This window comes from Prionailurus bengalensis, chromosome D1 (assembly GCF_016509475.1).
Source record: "Prionailurus bengalensis isolate Pbe53 chromosome D1, Fcat_Pben_1.1_paternal_pri, whole genome shotgun sequence".
In the NCBI taxonomy this organism is placed as follows: Eukaryota; Metazoa; Chordata; class Mammalia; order Carnivora; family Felidae; genus Prionailurus; species Prionailurus bengalensis.
The window spans coordinates 104,223,729-104,241,838 of record NC_057346.1 but is presented as its reverse complement, the minus strand read 5'-3'; the positions used below and the strand labels follow the sequence as shown (position 1 = coordinate 104,241,838).

Below are 18,110 nucleotides of genomic sequence, written 5' to 3'. Positions count from 1 at the left end.
CACCATACTGTATAGTCTTCTATACCCAATTTGTTGAGGATTTTTATCCATAACAGTAATGAATTTTGTCAAATGCTTTTCCTGCATCTATTGAGATGATCATGTGATTGTTCTCTCTTTAATTAGTGTGATGTGTCACATTTATTGATTGATATATATGTTGAATCATCCTTGCACCAGGATGAATCCCACTTGGTCATGGTGTATGATCCTTTTAATATGCTTTTGGGTTTGGTTTGCCGATATTTTGTTGAGAATTTTTGCATCTGTATTCATCAGAGATATTGCTATGGTTTTCTTTTCTTGTCATGTCCCCATCTGGCTTTGGTTTGGGGGTTATGCTGGTCTCATATAATGAGTTTGGGAGTGTTTCTGCCTCTTGTGCTTTGTGAGTTTGAGAAGAATTGGTATTAATTCCTCTTTAAATGTTTGGTAAAATTCACCCATAAAGTAATTTGGTCCTGGTCTTTTATTTGTGGAGGTGCTTTTGATCACTGCTTTAATCTCCTTAGTCATTATTCATCTTTAAGGTTCTCTGTTTCTTCATGATTCACTCTTGGTAGTGAGTGTGTTTATGGTAATTTATCCATTTATTCTAGATTTCCTAATTTTCTGGCATATAATTGTTTATAGTAGTCTCTTATGGTCCTTTGTATTTCTGTATTATCAATTGTAATGCCTCCTTTTTCATTTGATTTTATTTGAGTCTTCTTTCTTTTTTCTTAGTTAATCCAACTAAAGATTTGTCAATTTTGTTTATCTTTTTATAAAACCAGCCTTAATTTTGTTGATCTTTTTTGTTGTTTTTCTAGTGTCCATTTTATTTATTTTTGCTCTGATCTTTGTTATTTCCTTCCTTTGGCTAACTTTAGGCTTAGTATGCACCTTTTTTTTTCCCTGGTTCCTTGAGGTGTAAATTTAGATTGTTTATTTCAGAAACTTTTTCTTAATGTAGGCATTTATTTCTATAAACTTCCTCTTAGAACTACTTTTGCTTGGGGCGCCTGGGTGGCTCAGTCAGTTAAGCGCCCAACTTCGGCTCAGGTCATGATCTCGCGGTCTGTGAGTTCTAGCCCCGCGTCGGGCTCTGTGCTGACAGCTCAGGGCCTGGAGCCTGCTTCGGATTCTGTGTCTCCCTCTCTGTGACCCTCCCCAGTTCATACTCTGTCTCTCCCTGTCTCAAAAATAAATAAATGTTAAAAAAAAATTAAAAAAAAAAAGAACTACTTTTGCTTTATCCCATAGTTTGGTATGCTGTGTTTCCATTTCCATTTAATGTATTTTTCATTTCTCTTGATTTCTTCTCTGACCATTGATTGTTTAGGAGTGTGCTGTTTAATTTCCACATATTTTTTATTTTTCCAGATTTCTTCCTATTTTTGATTTTTAGTTTCATTTCGTGTTGGAAAATATATTTGATATGATTTCAGTTGTCTTATATTTGTTATGACTTGTTTTGTGGCCTAAGGACATCCTAGAGAATGTTTCATGTGTGCTTGAGAAGAATGTGTGTTCTTTTGCTGTTGGATATTCTGTATATGGCAGTTCGGTCCATTTGGTCTAAAGTATATTTCAAGTCCATTGTTTCCTTATTGAGTTTTAGTATGGAATGACCTGTCTTTTGTTTAAAGTGGAGTACTGTTTTTTGTCTGTTATTCCTTTCAGTTCTGATAGTATTGGCTTAATGCATACTTAGGTGATCTGATGGTGGGTGCATATGTATTTATTATTGTTATATCCTCTTGATAAATTAAACCATTATCATTATATAATGACCTTCATTGTTTCTTCTAATAGTTTTTGCCCTAAAGTCTATTTTGTTTGATATAAGTATAGCTACCCCTGGTCTATTTTCATTTTCATTGAACAAAATAACCTTCCAATGGAATGAAAGATATTCTATTGCATGAAATATCTTTTTCCAGCCCTTTTCTTTGAGGCTTTGTGTGTCCTTAAACCTGAAGTGAGTCTCATTAGGCAGTATATGGTTGGGTCTTTTTATTTATTATTTTTTTAAATCCATTCAGCCACTCTTTTGATTGGAGCATTTAGTCCATTTACATTTAAAGTAATTATTGGTAGGTAAGAACTTACTAATGACATTTTATTGATTGTTTTATGGCTGTTTCAAAGTTCCCTTGCTCCTTTCTTCTTCTTCTCTTTCTTTGTGAACTGATAATTTTCCATAGTGGCATGCTTTTGCTTCTCTTTATCTTTTATGCATATACTGTAGGATTTTGCTTTATGGCTATAATGTGGCTTTACATAAAACATCTTATGGTTATAATAGTCTATTTTATGCAGATAACAACTTTGATTATACAAAATCTACCCTTATATTCCTCCTCTTTCACCTGTTATGGTTTTGATGTCCCTAGTTACCTCTTTTTATACTATGTGTCCATTACCAAATTACTGCAGCAATAGTTATTTTTTTTAATACTTTTGTCCTTTGACCTTTATACTGGCATTAAGTTAAGGTGAAGATCTACACTTACATGGATTTTTTTTCAATGGTTTATAATGGTTTAACGCACCATTATATTACAGTATTAGAGTGCTGTGAATTTGGCTATATACTTACCATTGTCAGTGTGTTGTCTATTTTCATGTAACTTGTTAGTACCTTTTCCTTTCAGCTTGAAGAATTTTCCATATTTCTTGTAAGGCAGGTCTAGTGGTGATGTACCGCTTCAGCATTTGTTTGCTTTGGAAAGTTTTTATTTCTTCTTCATTTATGAAGGGCGACTCTGCTGGGTAAAGTATTCTTGGTTGACATATTTTTTTCTTTTATCACCTTGAATATAGTATACCAGTCTTCCCTGGCCTGCAAAGTTCTGTTCAGAAATCTGCTGATAGTTCACTTGTATGTGAGGATATTTTCTCAATTATTGCTTTTAAATTTCTTTTTGTGTGTGTGTGATTTGAGACAATTTAAATATAATGTATCAGAGAAGATAACTTTAGGTTAAAATTTGGGGGGACTCCATGAGCTTCTTGAAGTTGATTGTCCAAATCTCTTCCTAGATTTGGGAAATTCTTAGCCATTATTTATGTAAGTGAGCTCTCATCCCCTTTCTCCTTCTCTTCTCTTAGAGTCCGATAATTCACAGAATGTTTCTCTTAATGGTATCCCATAATCCATATAGGTATTTTTTCACTTCTTTTCATACTTTTCTCTTCATTTTCCTCTGACTGGATGATTTCAAAGGACTGTCTTCTACTTAACAGATTCTTTCTTCTGCTTGAGCCAATCTTACAATGATACTCTCCATGGCATTTTTCATTTCATTCATTGTATTCTTCAACTCCAGAATTTCTGTTAAGTTCTTTTTTTTAATGATTTTTCTCTTTCCGTTAAATTTCTCATTTTGTTTGTGTATTGTTTGCCTGATCTCTTTTTGTGTTTTCTCATATAGCTCACTGAGCTTCCTTAAAGCAACTATTTTGAATTCTTATTATGCATATTATAGATCTATATTTCTTTAGGGGCAGTTACTAGAAAATTATTGTGTTTCTTTGGTGGTGTTATGTTTCCTTGCTTTTTCATGTTCCTTGAAGATTTGCATTGATGTCATTGCATTTAAAGGAGTTGTCTCCTTCAGGCTTTACTAACTGGCTTTAGGAGACAAATATCTTTTGTCAGCCCTGGTAGGGATTCTGAAGTTTTCTCAGACTTTTCTATGCATATCTTGCTCCACATTTCTTGTTCCCTCTTGAGACAGAACTCTTAAGATTGTATGTTTTCTCTTTATCCTTCAAAGCGAGGATGGATGCCCACAGCTGCCCTTTTGTTTCCTTCAGAGCACTCCTAAACACTCAGATTTGTGAGCCTTCTCCCAGACCCACAGCCAGGTGGTTTTCTAGGTGTTCTCACTAGCCATATATGAGTCTGCTTGCTCTTTACTCATATTTACAGATGTTCATATTTCTTAAAATTTGTGCAACTTATTTCTATTCTGATAAGTCCAATTGATCTAAAGCCGTTTTTGGTATGCTTCTGCTAATATTTTGTTAACTCTCATATACTTACATACTTAGTGATTTTTTACTTTGAGCTATTAATTTTCTTGGAATTACATCTATGAAAATACTTTGAACTCTGAAATGAAGGTGGGTTTCTCCAGACAGCACTTTCATCTGCTTCTGTCAGGTATCTAGGACAGAGCTATTCAAATTGAGTTACATGGACTGGTGCCAGTTTGCAAATAACAGCAAGATAAGATTTCCCCAGAATGTAAATCAACTACAGTATTATGCATATTGTTTCCTTCATCTATCATTTATTTCATAGCAGTACTTTCAGTGAAACTGTGAATTGATTTATAATGTGCCACAAGCTCCTTATCTCATACCTGACTTGTGACAAGTGATTTATGGACTAACTATATTGAATTGCATTAGCCTATTGAATTGACTATATTGAGTATCTCTTTAAACTCAGTTCCCATTTGAGATTTTTCAGGTATTTCAAGTAGTGTGAAATTGGACTGCACTAGGCATTCCAGTGTTAACTATCTTATAGTTATGAATTTCTTTGAGGAGATTAAAATAACTCTATCCTTTCTATTCATTGCCAAGTTTTAGACATACAACTTTCTTTGCATTATTGTGGGATAATGGTTGTTTGAATTTTTACTTTTGTATTAATGTATATTCCTTTGGGTGCACCCACCTTATATGGGAATCTCTTGATCGGGTCCTCATTCCCGATCCCTGAGTCCCATGAAGCTAAAAAATATCTATGCTCATTTGTCTCAGTTTGACAAATGACTGCAGTACCGAACCAGGTTAACTGTTGTGCTACCTTGCTGTGTTCTTTTTCATTTAGTGTTTGTTTTGAATAGTATTTGCTTTTAAAGAAAACCAACTAGTTGATGCATTTGAGCAAATTTATAAAATATTTTATCCAGCATTTTTAGTTGCTAGTTTGGGCAGTTAGTCCTCCATGTATGATCTCAAGATAATGTTTAGTTTCTTTTTTGGATTCTTTCATAAGTTTCATTTGCTACACTTCCCCCTAATTCATCCATCGTCAATGGGGTATGTGTCTCTAGATACATTGTTTTTTAAATGTAGGTGAAGATCTACACTTACATGGATTTTTTTCCTATATAGGTTAATAAAAATATTCCTAAAAAATAAAGAAATAAAAATATGTATGGGGAGTTTCTTTTTCTTTTTTTCTTGTTATATTGTTTACAAGGCAATTACTTAAAGTGCAGGGCTGAATAGCTGAGTAACACCATGTAATTACTTTTAATAGCCTGAAGATACTGGAATAATAAGAAATTTCTTTTGTTATTTCCCTTCAGTTCTCAGAAACACCATGGCAGTGGGTGAAGGAAGAAACAGCACTACAATTACCAGGTTTATCCTATTGGGATACTCTGAATTTCCAAAACTTGAAGTCATCCTTTTTCCTAGGCATCTCCCTCGTGACAGTGTTCTGGAATGTCAACCTCATCACTCTGATCAAGATGGACTCCTACCTGCACACACCCATGTATTTCTTTATCAATAAACTTGCCTTCTTAGATATTCGTTATGTTTCCTCCACAGCTTCCAAGACGCTCTCAGATTTCTTCAAGAAGCAGAAATACGTCTCCTTTGTAGGGGGCACCATGCAGTACTTCTTCTTTACCTTGAGTCTGACTGAGTGCTTTTTCTTAGTAGCTATGGCTTGTGACCGATATGCTGCCATTTGTAAGCCTCTGCTCGACACCGCCATCATATCTCCCACCCTCTGTGTGCAGATGATTGTGAGATCTCGTGTAACTGGATTCTTTGGCTCATTTATCCAACTGTGTGCCTTATTTCAGCTTCATTTCTGTGGGCCAAATGTAATCAGCCATTTCTTTTGTGATCTTCCCCAGCTGCTGATCATATTCTGCTCTGACACCTTTTCCTTTCAAATCGGGACCTCTGTGCTCACAGTGATCTTTGGACTCACATCTGTCTTGGTTATCATGATATTCTATGGTTATATTGCTGCCACCATTCTGAGATCACTTCATCTGAAGGCAGGTCCAAGGCCTTCAACTTCTGTGCTTCTCACCTGATAGCTGTGACTCTCTTTTATGGCTCACGCACCTTGGTCTATTTGTGCCCTACTTCTGATGATTTTCTGAGCCAAAACAAGCTGACCTCTGTTGTATACACTGTGGTGATTTAAATCTATTGGTCTGCAACCTAAGGAGCACGGAAATCAAAGATGCCTTAAACAGATAGGAGAAGAGAATATTTTCATGGAATTATTGATGCCTTTTAGGGCTTAGGACACAAAATATGCAGAATAGTGTATGAAAAACAGCTATAATAGTACTTACAAGCCTTGTAATATATTGTGTAACTTTTCACAAATATCTGCTTTCCCTCTATTCCCTGAGAGAGGATTGTATTTCATCCCTTTGAAGTCAGGTTTGGGCATGTGACTTGTTATGGCAAATGAAAATGTGAACAGATGTGACATATCCCACTTCTAGGTAGAGATTATATATGTGTGATTTTTTACCTTTTTTATTCCCAGTGGTCTAATCAGTGGCTGACTTGTAAGGAATAAGATGGTGGTGCAAGAGAAGAGCCCCCACCTGACATAAGAGAAACATGTATTGTTAGCAAAAAATAAGTCTGTTTTGGATTATTTGCTACTGTAACATACTCAGTCCATCATAACTGTTACAGAAATCTGTACAGGTGGTAGTACGCTATTAAAAAAATCAGTGTTGACATTTGTAAGTTTCTTTAGGGCCAGGAAATAGGTGTTAAGCAATATATTATTGACAACTGGGAGGATAGTAATTTATGTTTGGCACAATAAAACATTTGGTACGACGGCACTTGTGATAACTTTGAAGGGAGATTATGTGGGACAATGGAATGCTTGTAGCATGAATTGGTTGCTATTAGATGAATTTAACAAGGTTCTACCAGAATGAGAAAAGCTCACAAGACAACTGGCCAGTTTGCAAGGAAGAAATGAAAGAGAATATAGAGAGTCAAGAAATTTGGAGACTTGAGAGGAGCTAAGATGGCAGCATAAGTAGGAGGACCCTAGGCTTGTCTCATCCCTCAAACACAGCTAGATAACTATCAAATTATTCTGAATACCCAAGAAATCAACCTGAGGACTGACAGAACAAACTGCAGAAGAGGCTACGTAGAGGGAGGCAGGAAGTGCAGAGACATGGTTTGGGGGAGAAACAGATCATGGGTGCTGCAGAGAGGAGGGAGCCCAGGTCACAGAGAAGGGTGAGAGAGAGAGAGAGGAGCACATAGGGGGATGCACAAAGACAATGCTTCCCCAAAGCCATTGGCTGGGAAAATGAGAGGGGCTGATTTTCATGAGTTTTTGCAAAAACTCAAACACTGGAGTTTTAGAGGTGGAGTTCATGGCTGGGTTAGAGCCCTGAAGGTACTGCCTTACTCCTGGAGAGAAGGCATTCAAGCAGCCTGGGGTAGACTGTGTAATCTGAGGATGACCTGTGGTGCATGGGGAGAGACGGTTTGCTCTTCCTGGAGTGCATCTGTGAGAGGTGGCATACACAGAGATGCCACTCCAGGGACAAAAGAGCTAGGGAGCACCATAGGGAAGCATAGCCACAGAGACACCTGCTGGTGGTGGCTAACCCAGACGCTGGTTCTTTAGAGTGCTTTGCTCTGAATCCCATGCCTCTGTGCTCTGGCACGACTGCCCTTCTGGGTCAAATCTGCATCAGTCCCAGCATGGCAAGAAACTCCCCCAGAAGACCTGCCACACCAGGTCCCTAAAATTTGGAGTTTTAAAAGTCAGGAGGCTTGTCTGGGATAGAGCCCAAAGTGCACTGCACTGCTACAGGCAGGCAAGCAACATGAATACAGCATGAAAACAGCCATCTAAAAACTGCCCGGGATGCACGAGGGGAAATTATTCGCTTTTCTGGCAGTGCCTCCCTGAGAGCAGCAAGCATAGAGATCCCTCTTCAGGGACAAAGGAGCTGGCTGGCACCATTTCCTTCCCCCATCATCACAAACCAGCTTGCATAAACAGCACAGTGCCAACACTGGCTGCCTAACCTGCTTACACCAACTCCCACCCCCCTGTGCTCTTTTGGTGCTGCTTTTCTTGGGCAAGTGTGCCTAAGTCCAAGTGCAGTGGAACCTTTCCTCAGAAAACCAGCACAAATCCCCACCTGCACCATGTCTACCAACCAGAGAGTTCTGCAAGGCTTCAGTTCTAGTGGAAGTAGCATCAGGTCTCATTTAACAAGCAGACTAGAGCACACCTGGTTAAAACTCACCACACTGTGGCCAAGGTCTAAACACTGCCCACTGCAGGCAAGGAGAGTCTCTTCAGACAACTGGCCTGAAGGATAGGGCAGCCAAAACTCAGCCAAAAACGCAGCACATACTAGAGACATTCTTTATTTTTTTTTCAACGTTTATTTATTTTTGGGACAGAGAGAGACAGAGCATGAACAGGGGAGGGGAAGAGAGAGAGGGAGACACAGAATCGGAAACAGGCTCCAGGCTCTGAGCCATCAGCCCAGAGCCTGATGCGGGGCTCGAACTCACGGACCACGAGATTATGACCTGGCTGAAGTCGGACGCTTAACCAACTGCGCCACCCAGGCGCCCCACTAGAGACATTCTTGAAGTGCCAGCCCCTGAACACTATACGACTTCTTCATAAAGCCATTACTATTAGGAACAGGAAGCATAACAGGCTTTTCCAAGACTTAGAAAAAATGCCAAGATAGAGGAATTCATCCCAAAAGAAAGACCAAGAAAAGGTTGTGGTCAGAGATCTAATTGAAACAGATATAAATAATTAATATGCCTGATGGAGAATTTAAAGCAATAATCATAAGGATACTCACTGGGCTTGAGAAAAGCATGGAATACATCAGAGAAATCCTTACAGCAGAGATAAAAGAGTGAAAAAATCAAATGAAAATGTAGTAACAGATTTGAAGCAGACCAGATGTAATGACCACAAGAATGGAAGACAGAGAAACAATTAAATGTTATAGAAGATAGAGTAATTGAAAATAATGAAGCTGAGTAAAAGAAAGAATTATGGATCACAGGCATAGACCTAGGGACTCCACGAAATGTCATAACATTTGTATCATAGGAGTCCTAGAAGGAGAAGAGAGAGAAAAGGAGGCAGAAGGTTTATTTGAGGAAGTAATAGCTGGAATCTTCCCTAATCTTGGGAAGGAAACAGACTTCCAAATCCAGGAGGCATAGAGAACTTACATCAAAATCAACAAAAGCAGGCCAACACTAAGACATATTGTAATTACACTTGCAAAATAAAGCCATAAAGAAAAAATTCTTAAAAGCAGCAATACAAAAGAAGTCCCTAACTTACAAGGGGAGACACAACTATATGGATAACTCCTCTTTGACAAAGCAGGAAAGAATATCCAATGGAAAAAGAGTCTCCTCAACAAATGGTGTTGGAAAGCTGGACAACAACATGCAGAATAATGAAACTGGACCACTTTATTACACCATGCACAAAAATAAATTCAAAACGGATGAAAGACCTAAATGTGAGACAGGAAACCATCAAAATCCTCCAGGAGAATACAGGCAGCAACATCTTGGACATCAGTTGTAGCAACTTCTTACTAGATATGTCTCCTGAGGAAAGGGAAACAAAGGCAAAAATAAACTATTGTGACTTTATCAGAATAAAAAGCTTCTGCACAGTGAAGGAATCAACAAAACTAAATCAACAAAACTAAAAGGCAACCTTTGGAATAGGAGAAGATATTTTCAAATGACACATATGATAAAGGGTTTGTATCCCATTATCAGATGTTAGTATCCAAAATTTATAAAGAACTTATCAAACTCAACACCCCAAAAAACAAATAATCCAGTTAAAAAATGGACAGAAGACATGAACAGATATTTTTCCAAAGAAGACATCCAAATGACTAACAGACACATGAAAAGATGCTCAACCTTACTCATCATCAGGGAAATACAAATCAAAAGTACACTGGGATATCACCTCACATCAGTCAGAATGCCTAAAATTAATAACACAGGAAACAACAGGTGTTGGTAAGGACGTGGAGAAAGAGGAACCCTGTTGCACTGTTGGCAATGCAAACTGGTGCAGCCACTCTGGAGAACAATATGGAATTTCCTCAAAAAATTAAAAATAGAACTACCCTACAACCCAGCAATTACACTATTAGGCATTTACCCAAAGGATACAAAAATACTAATTTGAATGGATACATGCATCCTGGTGCATTATCAACAATAGCCAAATAATGGAAAGAGCCCAAAGGTCTATGGAATAATGAATGGATAAAGAAGATATGGTTTGTATATGCAATGGGATATTACCCAGCCATCAAAAAGAATGAAATCTTGCCATTTGCAATGACATGGATGGAGCTAGAGTGTATCATGCTAAGTGAAATCAGTCAGTCAGAGAAAGACAAATGCCATATGATTTCACTAAGATATGGAATTTTGGAAGCACAACAGATGAACATATGGAAAGGGGGGAAAAAAAGAGAGGCAAACCAAGAAACAGACTCTTAACTATAGAGAACAAACTGAGGGTTGATGGAGGGAGGTGGATGGGGAATGGGTTGAAAAGGTGATGGGTGTTATGGAGGTCACTTGTGATGAGCACTGGGTGTTGTATGTAAAGGATAAATCGCTAAATTCTGCACATCTGAAACTAATATTACTAGTATGTTAACTAACTGGAATTTAAATTAAAACTTGGAGAAAAGAAAAAAATAAGTTTTGGAGACTTACACAACTAGAGGAGAAAACTGATTTCTATCTCTAACCAGTAAAGATAGAAATTAGAAGGACCCAGAAAAAAAGAGGGGGCAATAAAGCCCAGCCTTGCATTAAGGACCATATCAAGGATGTGGTTATCACCCCCCATTGTCTTAAAGTCTAAGTGATTGAAGGTTATGCTCAGTAAATCTTTTTAATTTGACAAAATGGTCCACGTAAAAGAAATTTAGGGACTTAGAGTGTGATTCTCACAGAGAAGCCTGATACGACTAAGATATTTTATATATATGATATATATGAAATATAGAGAGAGATAAAGACAGAGATATCCAGAAAAGAATTGTGAATATGGCTATTGATCTGGGGAGCTGACCTAAGTAAGAAAATAAGTCAAATATTAGTCTGGACTAGCAGAAAGTTGGCTCTTTGAGACTTAAAAGAATTTTTGGGCCATCAATTTTCAGTGTCCAGGAAGCAATCTGAGATAGCTGATCAGACACTCCCAAGGAGGAGACATTCTTCTATTTACTGTTCAAATGTGGCCAAAGAGGAGAAATATCAAAGTAAGGACTTTACAGAAAGTGGAATTAAGTGTCATGGAAAATAATGGACTAAGAAGAATGGATGTAGTGGTCCCTAGTCATGGAATAGTGCACTCCCACTCTGAGGGTTCCTCATAAGATCGGCTTAGAATAGGGATTGCTATAGTCTGGTGAGTGATATATGTCTCTTCCTCCTTAACTTTCAAAAGAAGTGTGTGTATTGCCATTTCTTGATCCACATTTCACCATTGCATATCTAGTATTCAGATTAACAGATTAAGTTTACAGATTAATTTGTTTAGTTCACATGTTTCTAAACCAAGAACCATACAGACATTATTAAGAGACTTCTAGGAATCCCTCAAAGATCCATTCCTGACCAGAGAAGATACTAAGACAAATACAACTGATTAGCATCTAGAGTATATAACAGACTCCTATAAATAAAAAAGACAAATGTCTGAGTTAATATGGGCTAAGTAAGTCAATAGAAATTTCATAAGGAAGTACAAATGGTCTTGGAACATGTTAAAGGATTTAAATCTCATTAATTATAGAGCAATATAATTTCACACCTAGCATTTAACTAAAAACTAACAAGTAGGACAAAGTCAAGTGTTGACAAGAATGTGTAGTAATAGAGTGGAAAGCAGACTGTTACTGCCCAAGAAAGTGTCCCTAAAGGACAGTGGTGAAGGGAAATCCTCCTAGTGGTCAGAGTCCCAAGAAGCACACCTGGTTGTCCAATTTACATTGAGGGAAAAAGCTCCTGGGTTAAAGATACACATGGGCTCTTAAGCAGTGTCAGATAGCTTGACTGGTTGGTCAGGAGCCTGGAAAGAGCAATATTGGAAGACCAGGGACAAGAACGTCCAGGGAAGAAGTATATGGATGAACCTATGGGCATGAAACACAGATCTTTTTGTCACGTTAATACTCACCAGAAAGCATCCATTCCAGTGGGACTTCTCATACTTAGATGGACAGATTGACAAAGACTGGATGTCACCCAGCCTCTCTCTTTGTATATTACAGTTCATGGCCTCATGAACAGCGAGTGACCATGGTGGAATGGTTGAAGGCACTGCTCAAGTTCTTTCTCATCAAGGCCAAATTACTGACACAACTGAATGTCCATTGTGATAGAAAATAAGTAAAGCCAGAACCATCAATAGTACTCAAGAACACCAGCCAACCACTTGGTGGTAGGTATATAATAGTGAACTCTACCACCTTGGAAGGAAGAGTGATTTATGCCTACTTAAATTGACACATTCTATAGCTAAAGGCCTGCCTTCCATGCATGCACTATCTCTGCCAGTACCACCATCTAAGGCTTGCAGAACACCCAGTCTATCCCATATGACATTACCTCAGTTAAAATGATACAGTTTATGGCAAAGAAGGTGAACTAATGGGAGTATGATCATGAGATTTATTGATATTTTGTTGTATGTCTTTATGCAGAAATATATGGTTTAATAGCTGAATTAAGGTGTCAGCTAGAAAATTCCTATAGGTAAGACACTATCTTCTAGGAAGCTGTATGTGAACTAAGTAAACAAGTGATATATAGTGCTTTTCCCAAGTACCTTAAGTATATGGCTCCAGGAACCAAAGAATGGAATAAGATTTTCACCCCTTCACTGTGATTCCAAGTGACCCACTTTTACAATTTGTGCTTTTGTTTCCCCATAAACTTAAGTTCTACCAAGTTAGAAGCTCTAGATCCCAGGTAGAATCACTCTGTCAGGGGACACAGAAGGACTCCAATGAATTTGAGACTTTCACCTGATGCTAATAGACCATCAGGCAAAGAAAGAACTTACTGTATGGTGAGGATAATTGACCTGATTATCATGGGGAGTTAGGGTTGCTGCTACACAGTCAGGTAGAAGGAGTGTGTCTGGAGCCCAGAGAATTCACCGGGGCATCTTTTGATGCCCAGGAGAACAGTTAATGGGCAATTGCAGCAACCAAGAATTATTAAGAGCAAAGAAACTAAGCACTCAGATTCTTCAGGGATGTAGTTGTGGGTTAATTCTCTGAACAGGAAGCCTAGACCATCTGAAATAATGGCTGAGAGTGAGGGAAGTCTGAAATTAGTAATGGAGAGATAAGATTAATCTGCTGGGACCTCAGAACTAGCTACTTGTCAAGGAAGAAACTTGCTTCATTAGCCCTATTGACTGTACCTCTCCTCTTGGGAGGAACTGATGGCATTTTGTTCTCACAAAATTGGAGCCTCTATATTGTAGTATTAGAGGTACAATGGGAGGGCATGAACAAGTCTGAGTGGTGCGAAGGGTTATCTATATCAGATACATCTTATCCAACCGTTAGGATCCTCTTAACCTCACCTGTTTCTGGGCTTTTTGTTGTTGTTATAGCCTGTTATTGACATTACTAGCAGTCTGGAAGACCTCACACCCATTTCACTTGGGTGTAAACCGACAGTCTCTTGCCTCATGTTCACTCCCTATTCCACACAAAATATTAACTGTATCTTTGATTTAGGTGAGAAAAAAAACCCTGATTTTTTTCTTTTTCTGTTATCTTCTGAAATATTTGAACAGGTATGTACACATTCTTTAACAAGAGCTATCTTATCACATTGCAGTGGACAATGTTAGAGTAAGAAGAGAGAACAATCATTTACATGAAAGATGCACAAATTTAAAACTAGAAGTTAATTTAAATAATCATCAGATTATTTAACAAAGTTATGTGACATTTACTTGCTGGAGAGGGAAATAGAGGGAGGGAAAGGCTTTTATTTTTTTTTTAATTTTTTTTTCAACATTTTTTTTATTTATTTTTTTGGGACAGAGAGAGACAGAGCATGAACGGGGGAGGGGCAGAGAGAGAGAGGGAGACACAGAATCGGAAACAGGCTCCAGGCTCCGAGCCATCAGCCCAGAGCCTGACGCGGGGCTCGAACTCACGGACCGCGAGATCGTGACCTGGCTGAAGTCGGACGCTTAACCGACTGCGCCACCCAGGCGCCCCGGGAAAGGCTTTTAAAAATCCACTAAGGTGGCATGTAACAACGAGGATGAATCTGTGGGCCGTGTAACCATTTCTAATGGCTTCTCATAGGTGCTCAGAGTGCGGAGCCAGGCAAAGCCCTGCACTTATGACATGACACAGGATGAAGATATGTGCTTTCTAAATGTGGATATTGAAAACAAGTGTCCAGTATTACCTACGGGATAGTCTTGCTAAAACCATCATAACTGAACCATAACTGTCAGCACAGAGCCTGATGCAGGTTTCAAACTCATGAAACCGTGAGATCATGACCTGAGCCGGGATTAAGAGTTGGCTGCTTAACTGACTGAGCCACCCAGGCGCCCCTCTCATTTTTAAAAATGGATGTAAGTTTGCTTGCACTCTTGAATGACAGGTTGGTTTGGCACCAGATTTGGGGCATCCCACTTTCTCTGCCCCCAAACTTTAATTGTTTTAAACATTTAAAAACATGACTTTTAATGTTTTAACATTTAAAACATTAAACATTTAAATGTTAAAAATTTTAACATTTAAAACATTAAACATTTAAATATTTAAATGTTTAAACATTTAAAACCATGACTTTCTCTCTTCTGCTGTTGAATATTATATGAAGAAATGTAAAGATGGGTTGGTATTTTCCCCTGAGGTAACTTGTTATTTTTCTGATTGCTCAGAAGATATTTTTTTTAACTTTTGAAGCTTTTATTTTATTATTTTTTACAGTGAGCTCTACTTAATGTGGGGCTCAAACTCACAACCCCAAGATCGAGAGTCACATGCTCCACCCACTGAGTCAGCCAGGTGCCTCTGATTTTTTTTTATTTTTTTTTATTTTTTTTTTTCAACGTTTATTTATTTTTGGGACAGAGGGAGACAGAGCATGAACGGGGGAGGGGCAGAGAGAGAGGGAGACACAGAATCGGAAACAGGCTCCAGGCTCTGAGCCATCAGCCCAGAGCCCGACGCGGGGCTCGAACTCACGGACCGCGAGATGGTGACCTGGCTGAAGTCGGACGCTTAACCGACTGCGCCACCCAGGCGCCCCTCTGATTTTTTTTTAAATCAGTGTGTGACCTTTGTTTTGACAAGTTGCATTCATTAGATTTGTGGCATTAACTCTTCATTACAGAATATATTACCGAATTTTTTTTTTTTCAGTACCATTCCTTTCCTTTATTTTGGTTTGCTTTCTTTAGGGACAAGAGCACTCTGTCTTCTACCGGTGTTACAGTCTCATTAATCCTTTCAACTCTTTCAATCTTTTACTTCCCTTTTAAAAAGCCTATTCCTTCTGTCTTTGACTTTGTTTTCAGCAGTGTATTGTCTCCTTTTTTTTTTTTTTTTTTTTTTTTTTGCTGCCTCCAACTTGAACTTAATCTCTGTGATAGTGATTTTTTTCATTAAATTGATTTTCAACATTATTTTTATATGTTGATTTTGCTAAACTCTCATTACTTCCAATGAGTTACCTGTACAGTCTTTTTTATTTTCTACATAGACATTCAGATCATGTGGGAATAATGCTTAATTCTCATATTGCTATTTAGTTTCTTTTGGATTTTCTACAAAAGTAACCAGATTCCATGGAGGTAAGAAAAATATAATTTCTTTCTTATCCTCAAAAGCTGAAATTCTCATAGCTGTTGCTAGCAATGTAAAATGGTACAATCAAGTGAACTATATGGTATGTGAATTATATCTCAATAAAACTTTTAAAAATTATGCACTGGGAAAGCAATTTGACAATTTCTTTTGAAGTTAAATGCACAGTTACCATATAATCCACCAACTCAACTGCAAAGTACTTACCCCCCCCCCCACCACCAAATGAAAGCATATGTCTACACCATGATTTGCTCACAAAAATTCATAAAAGATTTCTTTATAATAGCTACAAATTAGAAACAATTCAAATATCCATCAACAGGTGAATGAATACATTGTGATATATATGTATAATTAAATATTACTCAGCCATCAAAAGAAACAAACTATTGATGAGCACAATTACATGGGTGAATTTCAGAAAGATTTTGTTGAACAAATGAAACCCAACATAAAAGAGTACATACGATTTGATTTCATTTTGAAAATCTAGTGAAGGTCCCCTAATATAGAGTGACAGAAAGCAGATTGGTGGTTGCCTAAGACAAGAGGTTAGGAGAGAGGAATTATATTTTAAAAAGGCAGAAAAGAATATTTTGGAAGGACGAAAATGTCCTATGTCTTGATTATGGTGGTGGCAAATGGGTGAGCAAATTTGTTGACCTTATAAAATTGATATATTTTATTGTTTGTAAATTATACTTCTCTAAAGTTGACCTTTTATTTTCATTTATTTTTGAGAGAGAGAGAGAGAGAGAGAGAGAGAGAGAGCAAGGGAGGAGCAGAGTGACAGGGAGGGAGAGAATCCCAAGCAGGCTGTATGCTGTCAGCACAGAGCCTGATGCAGGGCTCGATCTCATGAATTGTGAGATCATGACCTGAGCCCAAATCAAGAGTCAGATACTTAACCAGCTGAGCCACCCAGGGGCCCAAAGTTGACTTTTGAAATTGATTGTTTTTGTGCCCCTGTTACACTAGCTAGAATCTTTAAGGCAAAGATTAATAAAATACGTGACGGTGAGCTTTATTTCCTTGCTTTGACCCTTATGATAATTCTTTCATTATTTTACCATTAAAAATTTAATTTACTGAGTTTGGTTGTAAGATATCCTTGACAAGTTTAAATTATTTTCCTTATTTGCTGATTTTTTAAAATCATGAATGAATTTTTTTAGTTATATCCATTTAGATTGATTATATTGCTTTCTTCTTTAATCTCTTACTGTGGTAAATTACTCTAAATGATTTTCTAATATTAAGGCAACGTGCTTTTCTGAAATAACTGTCTGAAATAACTTTTCTGAAATAACACAACTTGTTCATGCTGTATTATTTTTATGTATCGTTGGATTCAGTTTGTCGAAATTCTGTTCAAGATGTTTCTAATCTATGTACATAGTTAATATGGCTATAATATTCCATTTTTATTCCATTATTGTCAGCTTTTGGTATAAAGTTATGATAGTCCCACAAAATGACTTGGAAACTGATCTAAGTATCTATACATTAGATTTTGTGTATAATTGGAATTACTATTTTCCTTTGTTTTTGGTAAAACTTGCTGATTAAACCATTTGGGCCTGGAGTTTTCTTCATGGGAAGACCCTTACTGTTGACACTATTTTTTAAAACACTATTTTTTAGTGCTTATTAAATATTCATATTTCCTATTCCTTTTTGAGTCACTTTTGGCAAGTTACACTTTCCTAAAAATTTGTACATTTTAAGTTTTAAAAATTTATAGACATGGAAGTTTTTAGAGTGTCCTTTGTGACAACTCCAGGATCTAGAGTTATATCCCCCTTTCCATTCCTTAAAAATAAAAAAAAATTTTTTTGCTTGGTATCACCAGATATGTCACAAATCAACCCTTGATTTTCTTTTCTTTTTTTTTTAATTTTTTTTTCAACGTTTATTTATTTTTGGGACAGAGAGAGACAGAGCATGAATGGGGGAGGGGCAGAGAGAGAGGCAGACACAGAATCGGAAGCAGGCTCCAGGCTCTGAGCCATCAGCCCAGAGCCTGATGCGGGGCTCGAACTCACGGACCGCGAGATCGTGACCTGGCTGAAGTCGGACGCTTAACCGACTGCGCCACCCAGGCGCCCCTTGATTTTCTTGTAGTACTTTAAAATTATTTATTTAATATTTTTAAAATTTTGTTCCTTCCTACCTAAGAATTGTGGT

The 18,110-nt window shown here is 37.6% G+C and overlaps 1 protein-coding gene across 1 annotated transcript; it reads left to right on the top strand.

The window, feature by feature from the left end:
- Positions 1-5,321: 5,321 nt before the first annotated feature.
- On the top strand, positions 5,322-6,205 carry LOC122482830 (olfactory receptor 1440-like). Its single transcript, XM_043579124.1, is given in 2 exon segments — positions 5,322-6,003; positions 6,006-6,205. Coding segments are annotated over 2 exon segments (693 nt in total). The 5' UTR covers positions 5,322-5,480; the 3' UTR covers positions 6,176-6,205.
- Positions 6,206-18,110: the final 11,905 nt, after the last annotated feature.